We start from the raw sequence: 15,290 nt of genomic DNA on the forward strand, positions 1-15,290 counted from the left end.
TTGCTCCACATGAGGTCACCTGAGCTTCTCCTCTTCCACCCATTCCACCAACGTTGAGCGTCTCCTATGGGCTCTGCTTGTTTAGACCTCCCAGAGCCGTTCCAGGTGGGAACGAACCCCCTTTGGATTTGAGTTCCCGGTGGGATTCCTTCACCGCAGCCACGTTGAGGGCTTCGGGAACGATGTGGACTTCCACCACGTTGGACCTCGGAGCAGCATCTCCTCCACCTTCTCACCCCGCGCTTTGCTGGGGAAGAGTTCGGTGCCTTCCAAACTGCTTTTCCTGCTTTTCCTCTGGAATAACCGTTCACGGAGAAGATATTAACCCCTCCGGCATTGTCCCGGGGACACTCGGGGGCTCTATTTTTCCTCTTTCTTTCAAAGGGTGACCAAGAGGAATGGTCTTTGTGGAGCTCTCGGGCCGAGGTCTTCTTCTCACGGCTCTTCTAATTCCTTCTGGGCTCCCACCGGCACTGACGGCTTCTGCAGAGCACCTCCGGCTTCTGGGTTGGGGTTCTTCCTGCTCACAACCTTCTCTGGCTCGCTTGCTCTCCTGAAGGACCTCCTTGCCCTCCTGAAGGACCTCCTTGCTCTCCTGAAGGACCTCCTTGCCCTCCCAAAGGTGTTTCTTGACCTCCCAAGGACCTTCTTGCCCCCCTGAAGGACCTCCTTGCTCTCCTGAAGGACCTCCTTGCCCTCCCAAGGGGCTCCTTGCCCTCCTGAAGGACCTTCTTACCCTCCCAAAGGGGTTTCTTGCCCTCCTGAGAGGCTCCTTGTCCTCTTGAAGGACCTCCTTGCCCTCCTGAGAAGTTCTTTGTCCTCTTGAAGGACCTCCTTGCTCTCCTGAGAAGTTCTTTGCCCTCCCGAAGGGGTTCCTTGCCCTCCTGAAGGACCTTCTTGCCCTCCCAAAGGGGTTTCTTGCCCTCCTGAGAGGCTCCTTGCCCTCCTGAAGGACCTCCTTGCCCTCCTGAGAAGTTCTTTGCCCTCCCAAGGGGCTCCTTGCCCCCCTGAAGGACCTTCTTGTTCTCCTGAAGGACCTTCTTGCCCTCCTGAAGGACCTTCTGGCCCTCCTGAAGGACCTTCTTGCCCTCCCAAGAGGCTCCTTGCCCCCTGAAGGACCTCCTTGTCCTCCTGAAGGACCTTCTTGCCCTCCTGAAGGAACTTCTTGCCCTCCCAAAGGTGTTTCCTGACCTCCCAAGGTGCTCCTTGCCCTCCTGAAGGACCTCCTTGCCCCCTGAAGGACCTTCTTGCCCTCCTGAAGGACCTTCTTGCCCTCCCAGAGGGGCTCTTTGCCCTCCCAAAGGTGTTTCTTGCCCTCCTGAGAAGTTCTTTGCCCTCCTAAAGGGGCTCCTTGCCCTCCTGAAGGACCTCCTTGGCTCTCCCAAGGGGCTCCTTGCCTCCCTGAAGAACCTTTTTGCCCTCCTGAAGGACCTTCTTGCCCTCCTGAAGGACCTTCTTGACCTCCCAAGGGGCTCCTTGCCCCCCTGAAGGACCTCCTTGCCCTCCTGAAGGACCTCCTTGCCCCCCTGAAGGACCTTCTTGCCCTCCTGAAGGGGTTCCTTGCCCTCCTGAAGGACCTTCTTGCCCTCCCAAGGGGCTCCTTGCCCTCCCTAGGACCTCCTTGCCCCCCTGAAGGATCTCCTTGCCCTTCCAAGGGGCTCCTTGCCCCCTGAAGGACCTCCTTGCCCTCCTGAAGGACCTTCTTGCCCTCACAAGGGGATATTTGCCCTCCTGAAGGACTTCCTTGCCCTCCTGAAGGACCTTCTTGCCCTCCCAAAGTTGTTTCTTGCCCTCCCGAGGGGCTCCTTGCCCTCCTGAAGGACCTCCTTGTTCTACTGAAGGACCTCCTTGCCCTCCCAAGGGACTCCTTGCCCTCCTGAAGGACCTTCTTGTTCTACTGAAGGACCTTCTTACCCTCCCAAAATGGTTTCTTGCCCTCCTGAGCAGTTCTTTGCTCTCCTGAAGGACCTTCTTGCCGTCCCAAAGGGGTTTCTTGCCCTCCTGAGAGGCTCCTTTTCCTGCTAAAGGACCTCCTTGCCCTCCTGAGAAGTTCTTTGCCCTCCTGAAGGGTCTCCATGCCCTCCCAAAAGTGTTTCTTGCCCTCCTGAAGGACCTTCTTGCCCTCCTGAGAGGCTCCTTGTCCTCTTGAAGGACCTCCTTGCCCTCCCGAAGGGGTTCCTTGCCCTCCTGAAGGACCTCCTTGCCCTCCCAAAGGGGTTTCTTGCCCTCTCGAGAGGCTTCTTGCCCTCCTGAAGGACCTCCTTGCCCTCACGAGAAGTTCTTTGCCCTCCTGAAAGGGCTTCTTGCCCTCCTGAGGGGGCTTCTTGCCCTCCTGAAGGACCTCCTTGCCCTCTCAAGAAGTTCTTTGTCCTCTTGAAAGAACTCCTTGCCCTCCCGAAGGACCTTCTTGCCCTCCTGAAGGGGTTTCTTGCCCTCCTGAGAGGTTCCTTGTCCTCTTGAAGGACCTCCTTGCCCTCCTGAGAAGTTCTTTGTACTCTTGAAGGACCTCCTTGCCCTCCTGAAGGGGTTTCTTGCCCTTCTGAAGGACCTTCTCGCCCTCCCAAAGGGGTTTCTAGCCCTCTCTCGAGGCTTCTTGTCCTCCTGAAGGACCTTCTTGCCCTTCTGAAGGACCTCCTTGCCCTCCCAAGGGGCTCCTTGTCCTACTGAAGAACCTTCTTGCCCACCCGAGGGGCTCCTTGCCCTCCTGAAGGACCTCCTTGCCCTCCCAAAAGGGTTTCTTGCCCTCCTGAGAAGTTCTTTGCCCTCCTGAAGGGGCTTCTTGCCCTCCTGAAAGGACTTCTTGCCCTCCTGAGAGGCTCCTTGTCCTCTTGAAGGACCTCCTTGCCCTCCGGAGAAGTTCTTTGTCCTCTTGAAGGACCTCCTTGCCCTCCGGAGAAGTTCTTTGTCCTCTTGAAGGACCTCCTTGCCCTTCCGAAGGGGTTTCTTGCCCTCCTGAAGGACCTCCTTGCCCTCACGAGAAGTTCTTTGCCCTCCCGAGGGGCTCCTTGCCCTCCTGAAGGACCTTCTTGTTCTCCTGAAGGAACTTCTTACCCTCCCAAAGGGGTTTCTTGCCCTCCTGAGGGGCTCCTTCCCCTCCTAAAGGACCTCTATGCCCTCCTGAAGGATCTTCTTGCCCTCCCAAGAAGTTCTTTGTCCTCTTGAAGGACCTCTATGCCCTCCTGAAGGATCTTCTTGCCCTCCCAAGAAGTTCTTTGTCCTCTTGAAGGACCTCTATGCCCTCCTGAAGGATCTTCTTGCCCTCCCAAGAAGTTCTTTGTCCTCTTGAAGGACCTCCTTGTCCTCCTGAAGGACCTTCTTGCCCTCCCAAAGGGGTTTCTTGCTCTCCAAAGAGGCTCCTTATCCTTCTGAAGGAGCCGTCCCCATCCCATCCCATGAGCTCCTGGTGTCCACCTGGTCCGGGACACATTGACCAGTTGGGATGAGGTCCCCTTCTGCTCTCTGGAGCCCATAGAGGTGGAGAAAGAGCGGAGAGCTGAGCCCGCGCGTTCCTAACAGCTCACACCGAACCATCTACGATTTCTCCTGGAAGAGGAGATGAATGTTGGGTGGGATGAAGAGTTAGGGTTGGGTTGGAAGCCTGGTGGCCACCTTCTCACCCTGGTTCTGTCTTTAGGACCTGACCCTGAAGCTGTGCCTCATCCGGAGCATCTGCATGATCAGCCAAGCCATCTGCAACGGGATGAAGTGCGGGGACTTTGTCTTCTCCCGCAAAGCCGAGCTCGTGGCCCAGATGGTGGTAAGAACGAAGCCTGGAAGGGTGACACCGCTTCGGGTTGGGCAGGAGGACACCGGGAGAGGTTCTCAACCTTCAGCATTGTGGGTTGAGAACCTTCATCTCTGGATGCTGTGGGGGTGGGAAGGGCAAATGGGAGTTTGTCCCACTGAGCCGAGTCCCCGGGGCTCTGGTGGAGGAGCATCCTGACCTCCAAGGACCCACAGAGACCTTATCAGCCTCTGCAGAGACCTTAATGAGCTCTGCAGAGACCTTATCAACCTCTGCAGAGACCTTATTGAGCTCTGCAGAGACCTTATCAACCTCCGCAGAGACCTCATTGAGCTCTGCAGAGACCTTATCAACCTCTGCAGAGACCTTATCAACCTCTGCAGAGACCTTATTGAGCTCTGCAGAGACCTTATTGAGCTCTACAGAGACCTTATCAACCTCTGCAGAGACCTTATTGAGCTCTACAGAGACCTTATTGAGCTCTGCAGAGACCTTATCAACCTCTACAGAGACCTTATTGAGCTCTGCAGAGACCTTATCAACCTCCGCAGAGACCTTATCAACCTCTGTAGAGACCTTATCAACCTCCGCAGAGACCTTATCAACCTCTGCAGAGACCTTATTGAGCTCTACAGAGACCTTATTGAGCTCTGAGAGACCTTATCAACCTCTACAGAGGCCTTATCAACCTCTACAGAGACCTTATTGAGCTCTGCAGAGACCTTATCAACCTCTGTAGAGACCTTAATGAGCTCTGCAGAGACCTTATCAACCTCTACAGAGACCTTAATGAGCTCTACAGAGACCTTATCAACCTCTACAGAGACCTTATCAACCTCTACAGAGACCTTATCGAGCTCTACAGAGACCTTATCGAGCTCTGCAGAGACCTTAATGAGCTCTGCAGAGACCTTAATGAGCTTTGCAGAGACCTTATCAACCTCTGCAGAGACCTTATCAACCTCTGCAGAGACCTTAATGAGCTCTGTAGAGACCTTATTGAGCTCTGTAGAGACCTTATCAACCTCTGCAGAGACCTTATCAAGATGGAATCATCCTAAAGGATGGAGATGGACTCCTCCTAAAGGATGGAGATGGACTCCTCCTAAAGGATGGAGAGGGACTCCTCCTAAAGGATGGAGACGGAATCGTCCTAAAGGATGGAGATGGACTCCTCCTAAAGGATGGAGATGGACTCCTCCTAAAGGATGGAGATGGACTCGTCCTAAAGGATGGAGATGGACTCCTCCTAAAGGATGGAGATGGTCTCATCCTAAAGGACGGAGATGGACTCCTCCTGAAGGATGGAGATGGACTCCTCCTAAAGGACGGAGATGGACTCCTCCTAAAGGATGGAGACGGACTCGTCCTAAAGGATGGAGATGGACTCGTCCTGAAGGATGGAGATGGACTCATCCTAAAGGATGGAGATGGACTCATCCTAAAGGACGGAGATGGACTCATCCTAAAGGGTGGAGATGGACTCCTCCTAAAGGATGGAGATGGACTCCTCCTAAAGGATGGAGATGGACTCCTCCCAAAGGGTGGAGATGGACTCCTCCTAAAGGATGGAGATGGACTCCTCCTAAAGGACGGAGACGGACTCCTCCCAAAGGGTGGAGATGGACTCCTCCTAAAGGATGGAGATGGACTCCTCCTAAAGGATGGAGATGGACTCCTCCTAAAGGATGGAGATGGACTCCTCCTAAAGGACGGAGACGGACTCCTCCTAAAGGATGGAGATGGACTCCTCCTAAAGGATGGAGATGGACTCCTCCTAAAGGACGGAGATGGACTCATCCTAAAGGATGGAGATGGACTCCTCCTAAAGGATGGAGATGGATTTGTCCTAAAGGATGGAGATGGACTCATCCTAAAGGATGGAGATGGACTCCTCCTAAAGGATGGAGATGGACTCATCCTAAAGGATGGAGATGGTCTCATCCTAAAGGATGGAGATGGACTCCTCCTAAAGGATGGAGATGGTCTCATCCTGAAGGATGGAGATGGTCTCATCCTAAAGGATGGAGATGGACTCCTCCTAAAGGATGGAGACGGAATCCTCCTGAAGGATAGAGGTGGAATGACTGTAACCCTCCCCTTTTTCTGCCTTCCAGGAGTTCATCAAAGCAGAACCGCTGGAGGTGATGCGGACGCCGATTCGCCAACGGGCGATGATCACCTGCACTTACCTGGTGTATCCTTCCCGTTGGGCCCATCCTGAGAGGGACCTGGAAAGGCTGGAGAAGTGGGGCTGGAGAACCTCAGGAGGTTCAACAAGGCCAAGAGGGACCTGGAAAGGCTGGAGAAGTGGGGCTGGAGAACCTCAGGAGGTTCAACAAGGCCAAGAGGGACCTGGAAAGGCTGGAGAAGTGGGGCTGGAGAACCTCAGGAGGTTCAACAAGGCCAAGAGGGACCTGGAGAGGCTGGAAAAGTGGGGCTGGAGAACCTCAGGAGGTTCAACAAAGCCAAGAGGGACCTGGAAAGGCGGGAGAAGTGGGGCTGGAGAACCTCAGGAGGATCAACAAGGCCAAGAGGGACCTGGAAAGGCTGGAGAAGTGGGGTTGGAGAATCTCAGGAGGTTCAACAAGGCCAAGAGGGACATGGACAGGCGGGAGAAGTGGGGCTGGAGAACCTCAGGAGGTTCAACCAGGCCAAGGGCAAGGTCCTACACCTGGGTTGGGGCAATCCGTGGTTTCAGTCCAGGATGGGGGATGATGTGATGGAGAGCAGCGCTGAGGAGAAGGACTTGGGGTGGTGGGGATGAGAAGCTCAACGTGAGCCACAACGTGCGCTCACAGCCCAGAAGGCCAACCGTGTCCTGGGCTGCATCCAAAGCAGCGTGGCCAGCAGGGACAGAGGGGATTCTGCCCCTCTGTTCCTCTCTTGGGAGACCTCCTCTGGAGGATTGGGTCCAGGTCTGGAATCCTCAACAGAAGAAGGAGATGGAGCTGTTGGAACGGGTCCAGAGGAGGCTCCAAGGATTGATGGGAGGGTTGGAGCACCTCCCATCCAAGGACAGGCTGAGAGAGTTGGGGTTGTTCCACCTGGAGAAGAGAAGGCTCTGAGGAGACCTTAGAGTGACCTTCCAGTACCTGAAGGGGCTCCAAGAAAGCTGAGGAGGGCCTTTTTCCAAGGTCATGGAGTGATAGGATGAGGGGGAATGGGGATAAACTGGAGAGGGGCAGATTTAGACTGGACATGAGGAGGAACTTCTTCACCATGAGGGTGAGGAGGCTCTGGAAGAGGTTCTCCAGAGACGTTGTAGCTGCCCCATCCCTGGAGGTGTTCCAGGCCAGGTTGGATGGACCTTGGAGCTCCTAATCCAGCGGTATGTCCCTTCCCATGGCAGTAGGTTGGACCTGGATGAGCTTTGAGGTCCCTTTCCCCACTCAAACCATTCCACCCTTCCATAATTCTATTTTCAACCACTTTTTTTTCTGTCTCCCTCAGTTTCCTCCTGGGAAAAGTTCTCCCCTTTAGCTCTCAATCCATCCGTGTTTCTTCCTCAACTTCAGCCCAGCATCCTGGAGCCCCATCTCAGCGACCCCGACCGCACCGAGTTGATGGACACCTGTCTCGCCAGCGTTCTCGCTCTCCCACCACCGGAAGCGGCCAAGGAACGGGAGGAGAACGGAGGCGAAGCCTTATATAAGGAGGTATGAAACCCAAATCCCAGGAGACCAAGAGCTCCTCAGGCTTCTTGGACCTCTTCCTTGAGGTGGTCCTTGGAGCTCAAAGCTGATACGGAGCTGCCGTCACGTTGTTTGGGTGGTGCTCTTGGAGGTCTTCTCCGTTCTTAGTGATTCAAGGAGTCGTTATTCCATGTCTGCTCCGAGGAAGGTGGTGCTCTTGGAGGTCTTCTCCATCCTTAGTGATTCAAGGAGTCGTTATTCCATGTCTGCTCCGAGTGAGGTGGTGCTCTTGGAGGTCTTCTCCATCCTTAGTGATTCAAGGAGTCGTTATTCCATGTCTGCTCCGAGGAAGGTGGTGCTCTTGGAGGTCTTCTCCATCCTTAGTGGTTCAAGGAGTCGTTATTCCATGTCTGCTCCGAGGAAGGTGGTGCTCTCGGAGGTCTTCTCCATCCTTAGTGATTCAAGGAGTCGTTATTCCATGTCTGCTCCGAGGAAGGTGGTGCTCTTGGAGGTCTTCTCCGTTCTTAGTGATTCAAGGAGTCATTATTCCATGTCTGCTCCGAGGAAGGTGGTGCTCTTGGAGGTCTTCTCCATCCTTAGTGATTCAAGGAGTCGTTATTCCATGTCTGCTCCGAGGAAGGCGGTGCTCTGGAGGTCTTCTCCGTTCTTAGTGATTCAAGGAGTCGTTATTCCATGTCTGCTCCGAGGAAGGTGGTGCTCTTGGAGGTCTTCTCCATCCTTAGTGATTCAAGGAGTCGTTATTCCATGTCTGCTCCGAGGAAGGTGGTGCTCTTGGAGGTCTTCTCCATTCTTAGTGATTCAAGGAGTCGTTATTCCATGTCTGCTCCGAGTGAGGTGGTGCTCTTGGAGGTCTTCTCCGTTCTTAGTGATTCAAGGAGTCGTTATTCCATGTCTGCTCCGAGGAAGGTGGTGCTCTTGGAGGTCTTCTCCATCCTTAGTGATTCAAGGAGTCGTTATTCCATGTCTGCTCCGAGGAAGGTGGTGCTCTTGGAGGTCTTCTCCATCCTTAGTGATTCAAGGAGTCGTTATTCCATGTCTGCTCCGAGTGAGGTGGTGCTCTTGGAGGTCTTCTCCATTCTTAGTGGTTCAAGGAGTCGTTATTCCATGTCTGCTCCGAGGAAGGTGGTGCTCTCGGAGGTCTTCTCCATCCTTAGTGATTCAAGGAGTCGTTATTCCATGTCTGCTCCGAGGAAGGTGGTGCTCTCGGAGGTCTTCTCCATTCTTAGTGATTCAAGGAGTCGTTATTCCATGTCTGCTCCGAGGAAGGTGGTGCTCTTGGAGGTCTTCTCCGTTCTTAGTGATTCAAGGAGTCGTTATTCCGTGTCTGCTCCGAGGAAGGTGGTGCTCTTGGAGGTCTTCTCCATCCTTAGTGATTCAAGGAGTCGTTATTCCATGTCTGCTCCGAGGAAGGTGGTGCTCCTGGAGGTCTTCTCCATCCTTAGTGATTCAAGGAGTCGTTATTCCATGTCTGCTCCGAGGAAGGTGGTGCTCTTGGAGGTCTTCTCCGTTCTCAGTGATTCAAGGAGTCGTTATTCCATGTCTGCTCCGAGGAAGGCGGTGCTCTTAGAGTTCTTCTCCGTTCTCAGTGATTCAAGGAGTCGTTATTCCATGTCTGCTCCGAGGAAGGTGGTGCTCTTGGAGGTCTTCTCCGTTCTTAGTGTTCAAGGAGTCGTTATTCCATGTCTGCTCCGAGTGAGGTGGTGCTCTTGGAGGTCTTCTCCATCCTTAGTGATTCAAGGAGTTGTTATTCCATGTCTGCTCCGAGTGAGGTGGTGCTCTTGGAGGTCTTCTCCATTCTCAGTGATTCAAGGAGTCGTTATTCCATGTCTGCTCCGAGGAAGGTGGTGCTCTTGGAGGTCTTCTCCGTTCTTAGTGATTCAAGGAGTCGTTATTCCATGTCTGCTCCGAGTGAGGTGGCGCTCTTGGAGGTCTTCTCCATCCTTAGTGATTCAAGGAGTCGTTATTCCATGTCTGCTCCGAGGAAGGTGGTGCTCTTGGAGGTCTTCTCCGTTCTTAGTGATTCAAGGAGTCGTTATTCCGTGTCTGCTCCGAGGAAGGTGGTGCTCTTGGAGGTCTTCTCCATCCTTAGTGATTCAAGGAGTCGTTATTCCATGTCTGCTCCGAGGAAGGTGGTGCTCCTGGAGGTCTTCTCCATCCTTAGTGATTCAAGGAGTCGTTATTCCATGTCTGCTCCGAGGAAGGTGGTGCTCTTGGAGGTCTTCTCCGTTCTCAGTGATTCAAGGAGTCGTTATTCCATGTCTGCTCCGAGGAAGGCGGTGCTCTTAGAGTTCTTCTCCGTTCTCAGTGATTCAAGGAGTCGTTATTCCATGTCTGCTCCGAGGAAGGTGGTGCTCTTGGAGGTCTTCTCCGTTCTTAGTGTTCAAGGAGTCGTTATTCCATGTCTGCTCCGAGTGAGGTGGTGCTCTTGGAGGTCTTCTCCATCCTTAGTGATTCAAGGAGTTGTTATTCCATGTCTGCTCCGAGTGAGGTGGTGCTCTTGGAGGTCTTCTCCATTCTCAGTGATTCAAGGAGTCGTTATTCCATGTCTGCTCCGAGGAAGGTGGTGCTCTTGGAGGTCTTCTCCGTTCTTAGTGATTCAAGGAGTCGTTATTCCATGTCTGCTCCGAGTGAGGTGGCGCTCTTGGAGGTCTTCTCCATCCTTAGTGATTCAAGGAGTCATTATTCCGTGTCTGCTCCGAGGAAGGTGGTGCTCCTGGAGGTCTTCTCCGTTCTTAGTGATTCAAGGAGTCGTTATTCCATGTCTGCTCCGAGGAAGGTGGTGCTCTTGGAGGTCTTCTCCGTTCTCAGTGATTCAAGGAGTCGTTATTCCATGTCTGCTCCGAGTGAGGTGGTGCTCTTGGAGGTCTTCTCCGTCCTTAGTGATTCAAGGAGTCGTTATTCCATGTCTGCTCCGAGGAAGGTGGTGCTCTTGGAGGTCTTCTCCGTTCTTAGTGATTCAAGGAGTCGTTATTCCATGTCTGCTCCGAGGAAGGTGGTGCTCTTGGAGGTCTTCTCCGTCCTTAGTGATTCAAGGAGTCGTTATTCCATGTCTGCTCCGAGGGAGGCGGTGCTCTTGGAGGTCTTCTCCATCCTTAGTGATTCAAGGAGTCGTTATTCCATGTCTGCTCCGAGGAAGGTGGTGCTCTTGGAGTTCTTCTCCGTTCTCAGTGATTCAAGGAGTCGTTATTCCATGTCTGCTCCGAGGAAGGTGGTGCTCTTGGAGGTCTTCTCCATCCTTAGTGATTCAAGGAGTCGTTATTCCATGTCTGCTCCGAGGAAGGTGGTGCTCTTGGAGGTCTTCTCCATCCTTAGTGGTTCAAGGAGTCGTTATTCCATGTCTGCTCCGAGGAAGGTGGTGCTCTTGGAGGTCTTCTCCATCCTTAGTGATTCAAGGAGTCCTTATTCCATGTCTGCTCCGAGGAAGGTGGTGCTCTTGGAGGTCTTCTCCATCCTTAGTGATTCAAGGAGTCGTTATTCCATGTCTGCTCCGAGGAAGGTGGCGCTCTTGGAGGTCTTCTCCATCCTTAGTGATTCAAGGAGTCCTTATTCCATGTCTGCTCCGAGGAAGGTGGTGCTCTCGGAGGTCTTCTCCATCCTTAGTGATTCAAGGAGTCCTTATTCCATGTCTGCTCCGAGGAAGGTGGTGCTCTTGGAGGTCTTCTCCATTCTCAGTGATTCAAGGAGTCGTTATTCCATGTCTGCTCCGAGGAAGGTGGTGCTCTTGGAGGTCTTCTCCATCCTTAGTGATTCAAGGAGTCGTTATTCCATGTCTGCTCCGAGTGAGGTGGCGCTCTTGGAGGTCTTCTCCATCCTTAGTGATTCAAGGAGTCGTTATTCCATGTCTGCTCCGAGTGAGGTGGTGCTCTCGGAGGTCTTCTCCATCCTTAGTGATTCAAGGAGTCGTTATTCCATGTCTGCTCCGAGTGAGGTGGTGCTCCTGGAGGTCTTCTCCGTTCTTAGTGATTCAAGGAGTCGTTATTCCATGTCTGCTCCGAGTGAGGTGGTGCTCTCGGAGGTCTTCTCCATCCTTAGTGATTCAAGGAGTCGTTATTCCATGTCTGCTCCGAGGAAGGCGGTGCTCTTGGAGGTCTTCTCCGTTCTCAGTGATTCAAGGAGTCGTTATTCCATGTCTGCTCCGAGGAAGGCGGTGCTCTTGGAGGTCTTCTCCGTTCTTAGTGATTCAAGGAGTCGTTATTCCATGTCTGCTCCGAGGAAGGTGGTGCTCTTGGAGGTCTTCTCCGTTCTCAGTGATTCAAGGAGTCGTTATTCCATGTCTGCTCCGAGGAAGGTGGTGCTCTCGGAGGTCTTCTCCATCCTTAGTGATTCAAGGAGTCGTTATTCCATGTCTGCTCCGAGGAAGGTGGTGCTCCTGGAGGTCTTCTCCATCCTTAGTGATTCAAGGAGTCGTTATTCCATGTCTGCTCCGAGTGAGGTGGCGCTCTTGGAGGTCTTCTCCATCCTTAGTGATTCAAGGAGTCATTATTCCGTGTCTGCTCCGAGGAAGGTGGTGCTCTTGGAGGTCTTCTCCATCCTTAGTGATTCAAGGAGTCATTATTCCGTGTCTGCTCCGAGGAAGGTGGTGCTCTTGGAGGTCTTCTCCATCCTTAGTGATTCAAGGAGTCATTATTCCGTGTCTGCTCCGAGGAAGGTGGTGCTCTTGGAGGTCTTCTCCGTTCTCAGTGATTCAAGGAGTCGTTATTCCATGTCTGCTCCGAGGAAGGTGGTGCTCTTGGAGGTCTTCTCCATCCTTAGTGGTTCAAGGAGTCGTTATTCCATGTCTGCTCCGAGTGAGGTGGTGCTCTTGGAGGTCTTCTCCATCCTTAGTGATTCAAGGAGTCGTTATTCCATGTCTGCTCCGAGGAAGGTGGTGCTCTTGGAGGTCTTCTCCATCCTTAGTGATTCAAGGAGTCGTCATTCCATGTCTGCTCCGAGGAAGGTGGTGCTCTTGGAGGTCTTCTCCATCCTTAGTGATTCAAGGAGTCGTTATTCCATGTCTGCTCCGAGGAAGGTGGTGCTCTTGGAGGTCTTCTCCGTTCTCAGTGATTCAAGGAGTCGTTATTCCATGTCTGCTCCGAGGAAGGCGGTGCTCTTGGAGGTCTTCTCCATCCTTAGTGATTCAAGGAGTCGTTATTCCATGTCTGCTCCGAGGAAGGTGGTGCTCTTGGAGGTCTTCTCCATCCTTAGTGATTCATGGAGTCGTTATTCCATGTCTGCTCCGAGGAAGGTGGTGCTCTTGGAGGTCTTCTCCGTTCTTAGTGATTCAAGGAGTCGTTATTCCATGTCTGCTCCGAGGAAGGTGGTGCTCTTGGAGGTCTTCTCCATTCTTAGTGATTCAAGGAGTCGTTATTCCATGTCTGCTCCGAGTGAGGTGGTGCTCTTGGAGGTCTTCTCCGTTCTCAGTGGTTCAAGGAGTCGTTATTCCATGTCTGCTCCGAGGAAGGTGGTGCTCTTGGAGGTCTTCTCCATCCTTAGTGATTCAAGGAGTCGTCATTCCATGTCTGCTCCGAGGAAGGTGGTGCTCTTGGAGGTCTTCTCCGTTCTTAGTGATTCAAGGAGTCGTTATTCCATGTCTGCTCCGAGTAAGGTGGTGCTCTTGGAGGTCTTCTCCATCCTTAGTGATTCAAGGAGTCGTTATTCCATGTCTGCTCCGAGGAAGGTGGTGCTCTTGGAGGTCTTCTCCGTTCTTAGTGATTCAAGGAGTCGTTATTCCATGTCTGCTCCGAGTGAGGTGGTGCTCTTGGAGGTCTTCTCCGTCCTTAGTGATTCAAGGAGTCGTTATTCCATGTCTGCTCCGAGGAAGGTGGTGCTCTTGGAGGTCTTCTCCGTTCTTAGTGGTTCAAGGAGTCGTTATTCCATGTCTGCTCCGAGGAAGGTGGTGCTCTCGGAGGTCTTCTCCATTCTTAGTGATTCAAGGAGTCGTTATTCCATGTCTGCTCCGAGGAAGGTGGTGCTCTTGGAGGTCTTCTCCGTTCTCAGTGATTCAAGGAGTCGTTATTCCATGTCTGCTCCGAGTGAGGTGGTGCTCTTGGAGGTCTTCTCCATCCTTAGTGATTCAAGGGGTGTTTATTCCATGTCTGCTCCGAGGAAGGTGGTGCTCTTGGAGGTCTTCTCCATCCTTAGTGATTCAAGGAGTCGTTATTCCATGTCTGCTCCGAGGAAGGTGGTGCTCTTGGAGGTCTTCTCCGTTCTTAGTGATTCAAGGAGTCGTTATTCCATGTCTGCTCCGAGTGAGGTGGTGCTCTCGGAGGTCTTCTCCGTTCTTAGTGATTCAAGGAGTCGTTATTCCATGTCTGCTCCGAGTGAGGTGGTGCTCTTGGAGGTCTTCTCCGTCCTTAGTGATTCATGGAGTCGTTATTCCATGTCTGCTCCGAGTGAGGTGGTGCTCTTGGAGGTCTTCTCCATTCTTAGTGGTTCAAGGAGTCGTTATTCCATGTCTGCTCCGAGGAAGGTGGTGCTCTTGGAGGTCTTCTCCGTTCTTAGTGATTCAAGGAGTCGTTATTCCATGTCTGCTCCGAGGAAGGTGGTGCTCTTGGAGGTCTTCTCCGTTCTTAGTGATTCAAGGAGTCGTTATTCCATGTCTGCTCCGAGGAAGGTGGTGCTCTTGGAGGTCTTCTCCATCCTTAGTGATTCAAGGAGTCGTTATTCCATGTCTGCTCCGAGGAAGGTGGTGCTCTTGGAGGTCTTCTCCGTTCTTAGTGATTCAAGGAGTCGTTATTCCGTGTCTGCTCCGAGGAAGGTGGTGCTCTTGGAGGTCTTCTCCGTTCTCAGTGATTCAAGGAGTCGTTATTCCATGTCTGCTCCGAGGAAGGTGGTGCTCTTGGAGGTCTTCTCCATTCTTAGTGATTCAAGGAGTCGTTATTCCATGTCTGCTCCGAGTGAGGTGGTGCTCTTGGAGGTCTTCTCCGTCCTTAGTGATTCAAGGAGTCGTTATTCCATGTCTGCTCCGAGGAAGGTGGTGCTCTTGGAGGTCTTCTCCATTCTTAGTGATTCAAGGAGTCGTTATTCCATGTCTGCTCCGAGGAAGGTGGTGCTCTTGGAGGTCTTCTCCGTTCTTAGTGATTCAAGGAGTCGTTATTCCATGTCTGCTCCGAGGAAGGTGGTGCTCTTGGAGGTCTTCTCCATCCTTAGTGATTCAAGGAGTCGTTATTCCGTGTCTGCTCCGAGGAAGGTGGTGCTCTTGGAGGTCTTCTCCGTTCTCAGTGATTCAAGGAGTCGTTATTCCATGTCTGCTCCGAGGAAGGTGGTGCTCTCGGAGGTCTTCTCCATCCTTAGTGATTCAAGGAGTCGTTATTCCATGTCTGCTCCGAGGAAGGTGGTGCTCCTGGAGGTCTTCTCCATCCTTAGTGATTCAAGGAGTCGTTATTCCATGTCTGCTCCGAGTGAGGTGGCGCTCTTGGAGGTCTTCTCCATCCTTAGTGATTCAAGGAGTCATTATTCCGTGTCTGCTCCGAGGAAGGTGGTGCTCTTGGAGGTCTTCTCCATCCTTAGTGATTCAAGGAGTCATTATTCCGTGTCTGCTCCGAGGAAGGTGGTGCTCTTGGAGGTCTTCTCCATCCTTAGTGATTCAAGGAGTCATTATTCCGTGTCTGCTCCGAGGAAGGTGGTGCTCTTGGAGGTCTTCTCCGTTCTCAGTGATTCAAGGAGTCGTTATTCCATGTCTGCTCCGAGGAAGGTGGTGCTCTTGGAGGTCTTCTCCATCCTTAGTGGTTCAAGGAGTCGTTATTCCATGTCTGCTCCGAGTGAGGTGGTGCTCTTGGAGGTCTTCTCCATCCTTAGTGATTCAAGGAGTCGTTATTCCATGTCTGCTCCGAGGAAGGTGGTGCTCTTGGAGGTCTTCTCCGTTCTCAGTGATTCAAGGAGTCGTTATTCCATGTCTGCTCCGAGTGAGG

General features: G+C 52.7%; 1 protein-coding gene across 2 annotated transcripts in view; it reads left to right on the forward strand.

Annotated features, from left to right (window-relative positions):
• The window catches only part of MROH1 (maestro heat like repeat family member 1), a 160,114-nt gene that overhangs the window by 78,634 nt on the left and 66,190 nt on the right, over positions 1-15,290 (forward strand). For both annotated transcript variants that reach the window (XM_054057729.1, XM_054057730.1), the window contains 3 exons: positions 3,635-3,757; positions 5,863-5,942; positions 7,269-7,404. In XM_054057729.1, the coding sequence (XP_053913704.1) occupies positions 3,635-3,757; positions 5,863-5,942; positions 7,269-7,404 (339 nt within the window). The remainder of the gene's footprint in view (positions 1-3,634; positions 3,758-5,862; positions 5,943-7,268; positions 7,405-15,290) is intronic.

Source organism: Cuculus canorus, chromosome 2 (genome assembly GCF_017976375.1).
Source record: "Cuculus canorus isolate bCucCan1 chromosome 2, bCucCan1.pri, whole genome shotgun sequence".
Taxonomy (NCBI): Eukaryota; Metazoa; Chordata; class Aves; order Cuculiformes; family Cuculidae; genus Cuculus; species Cuculus canorus.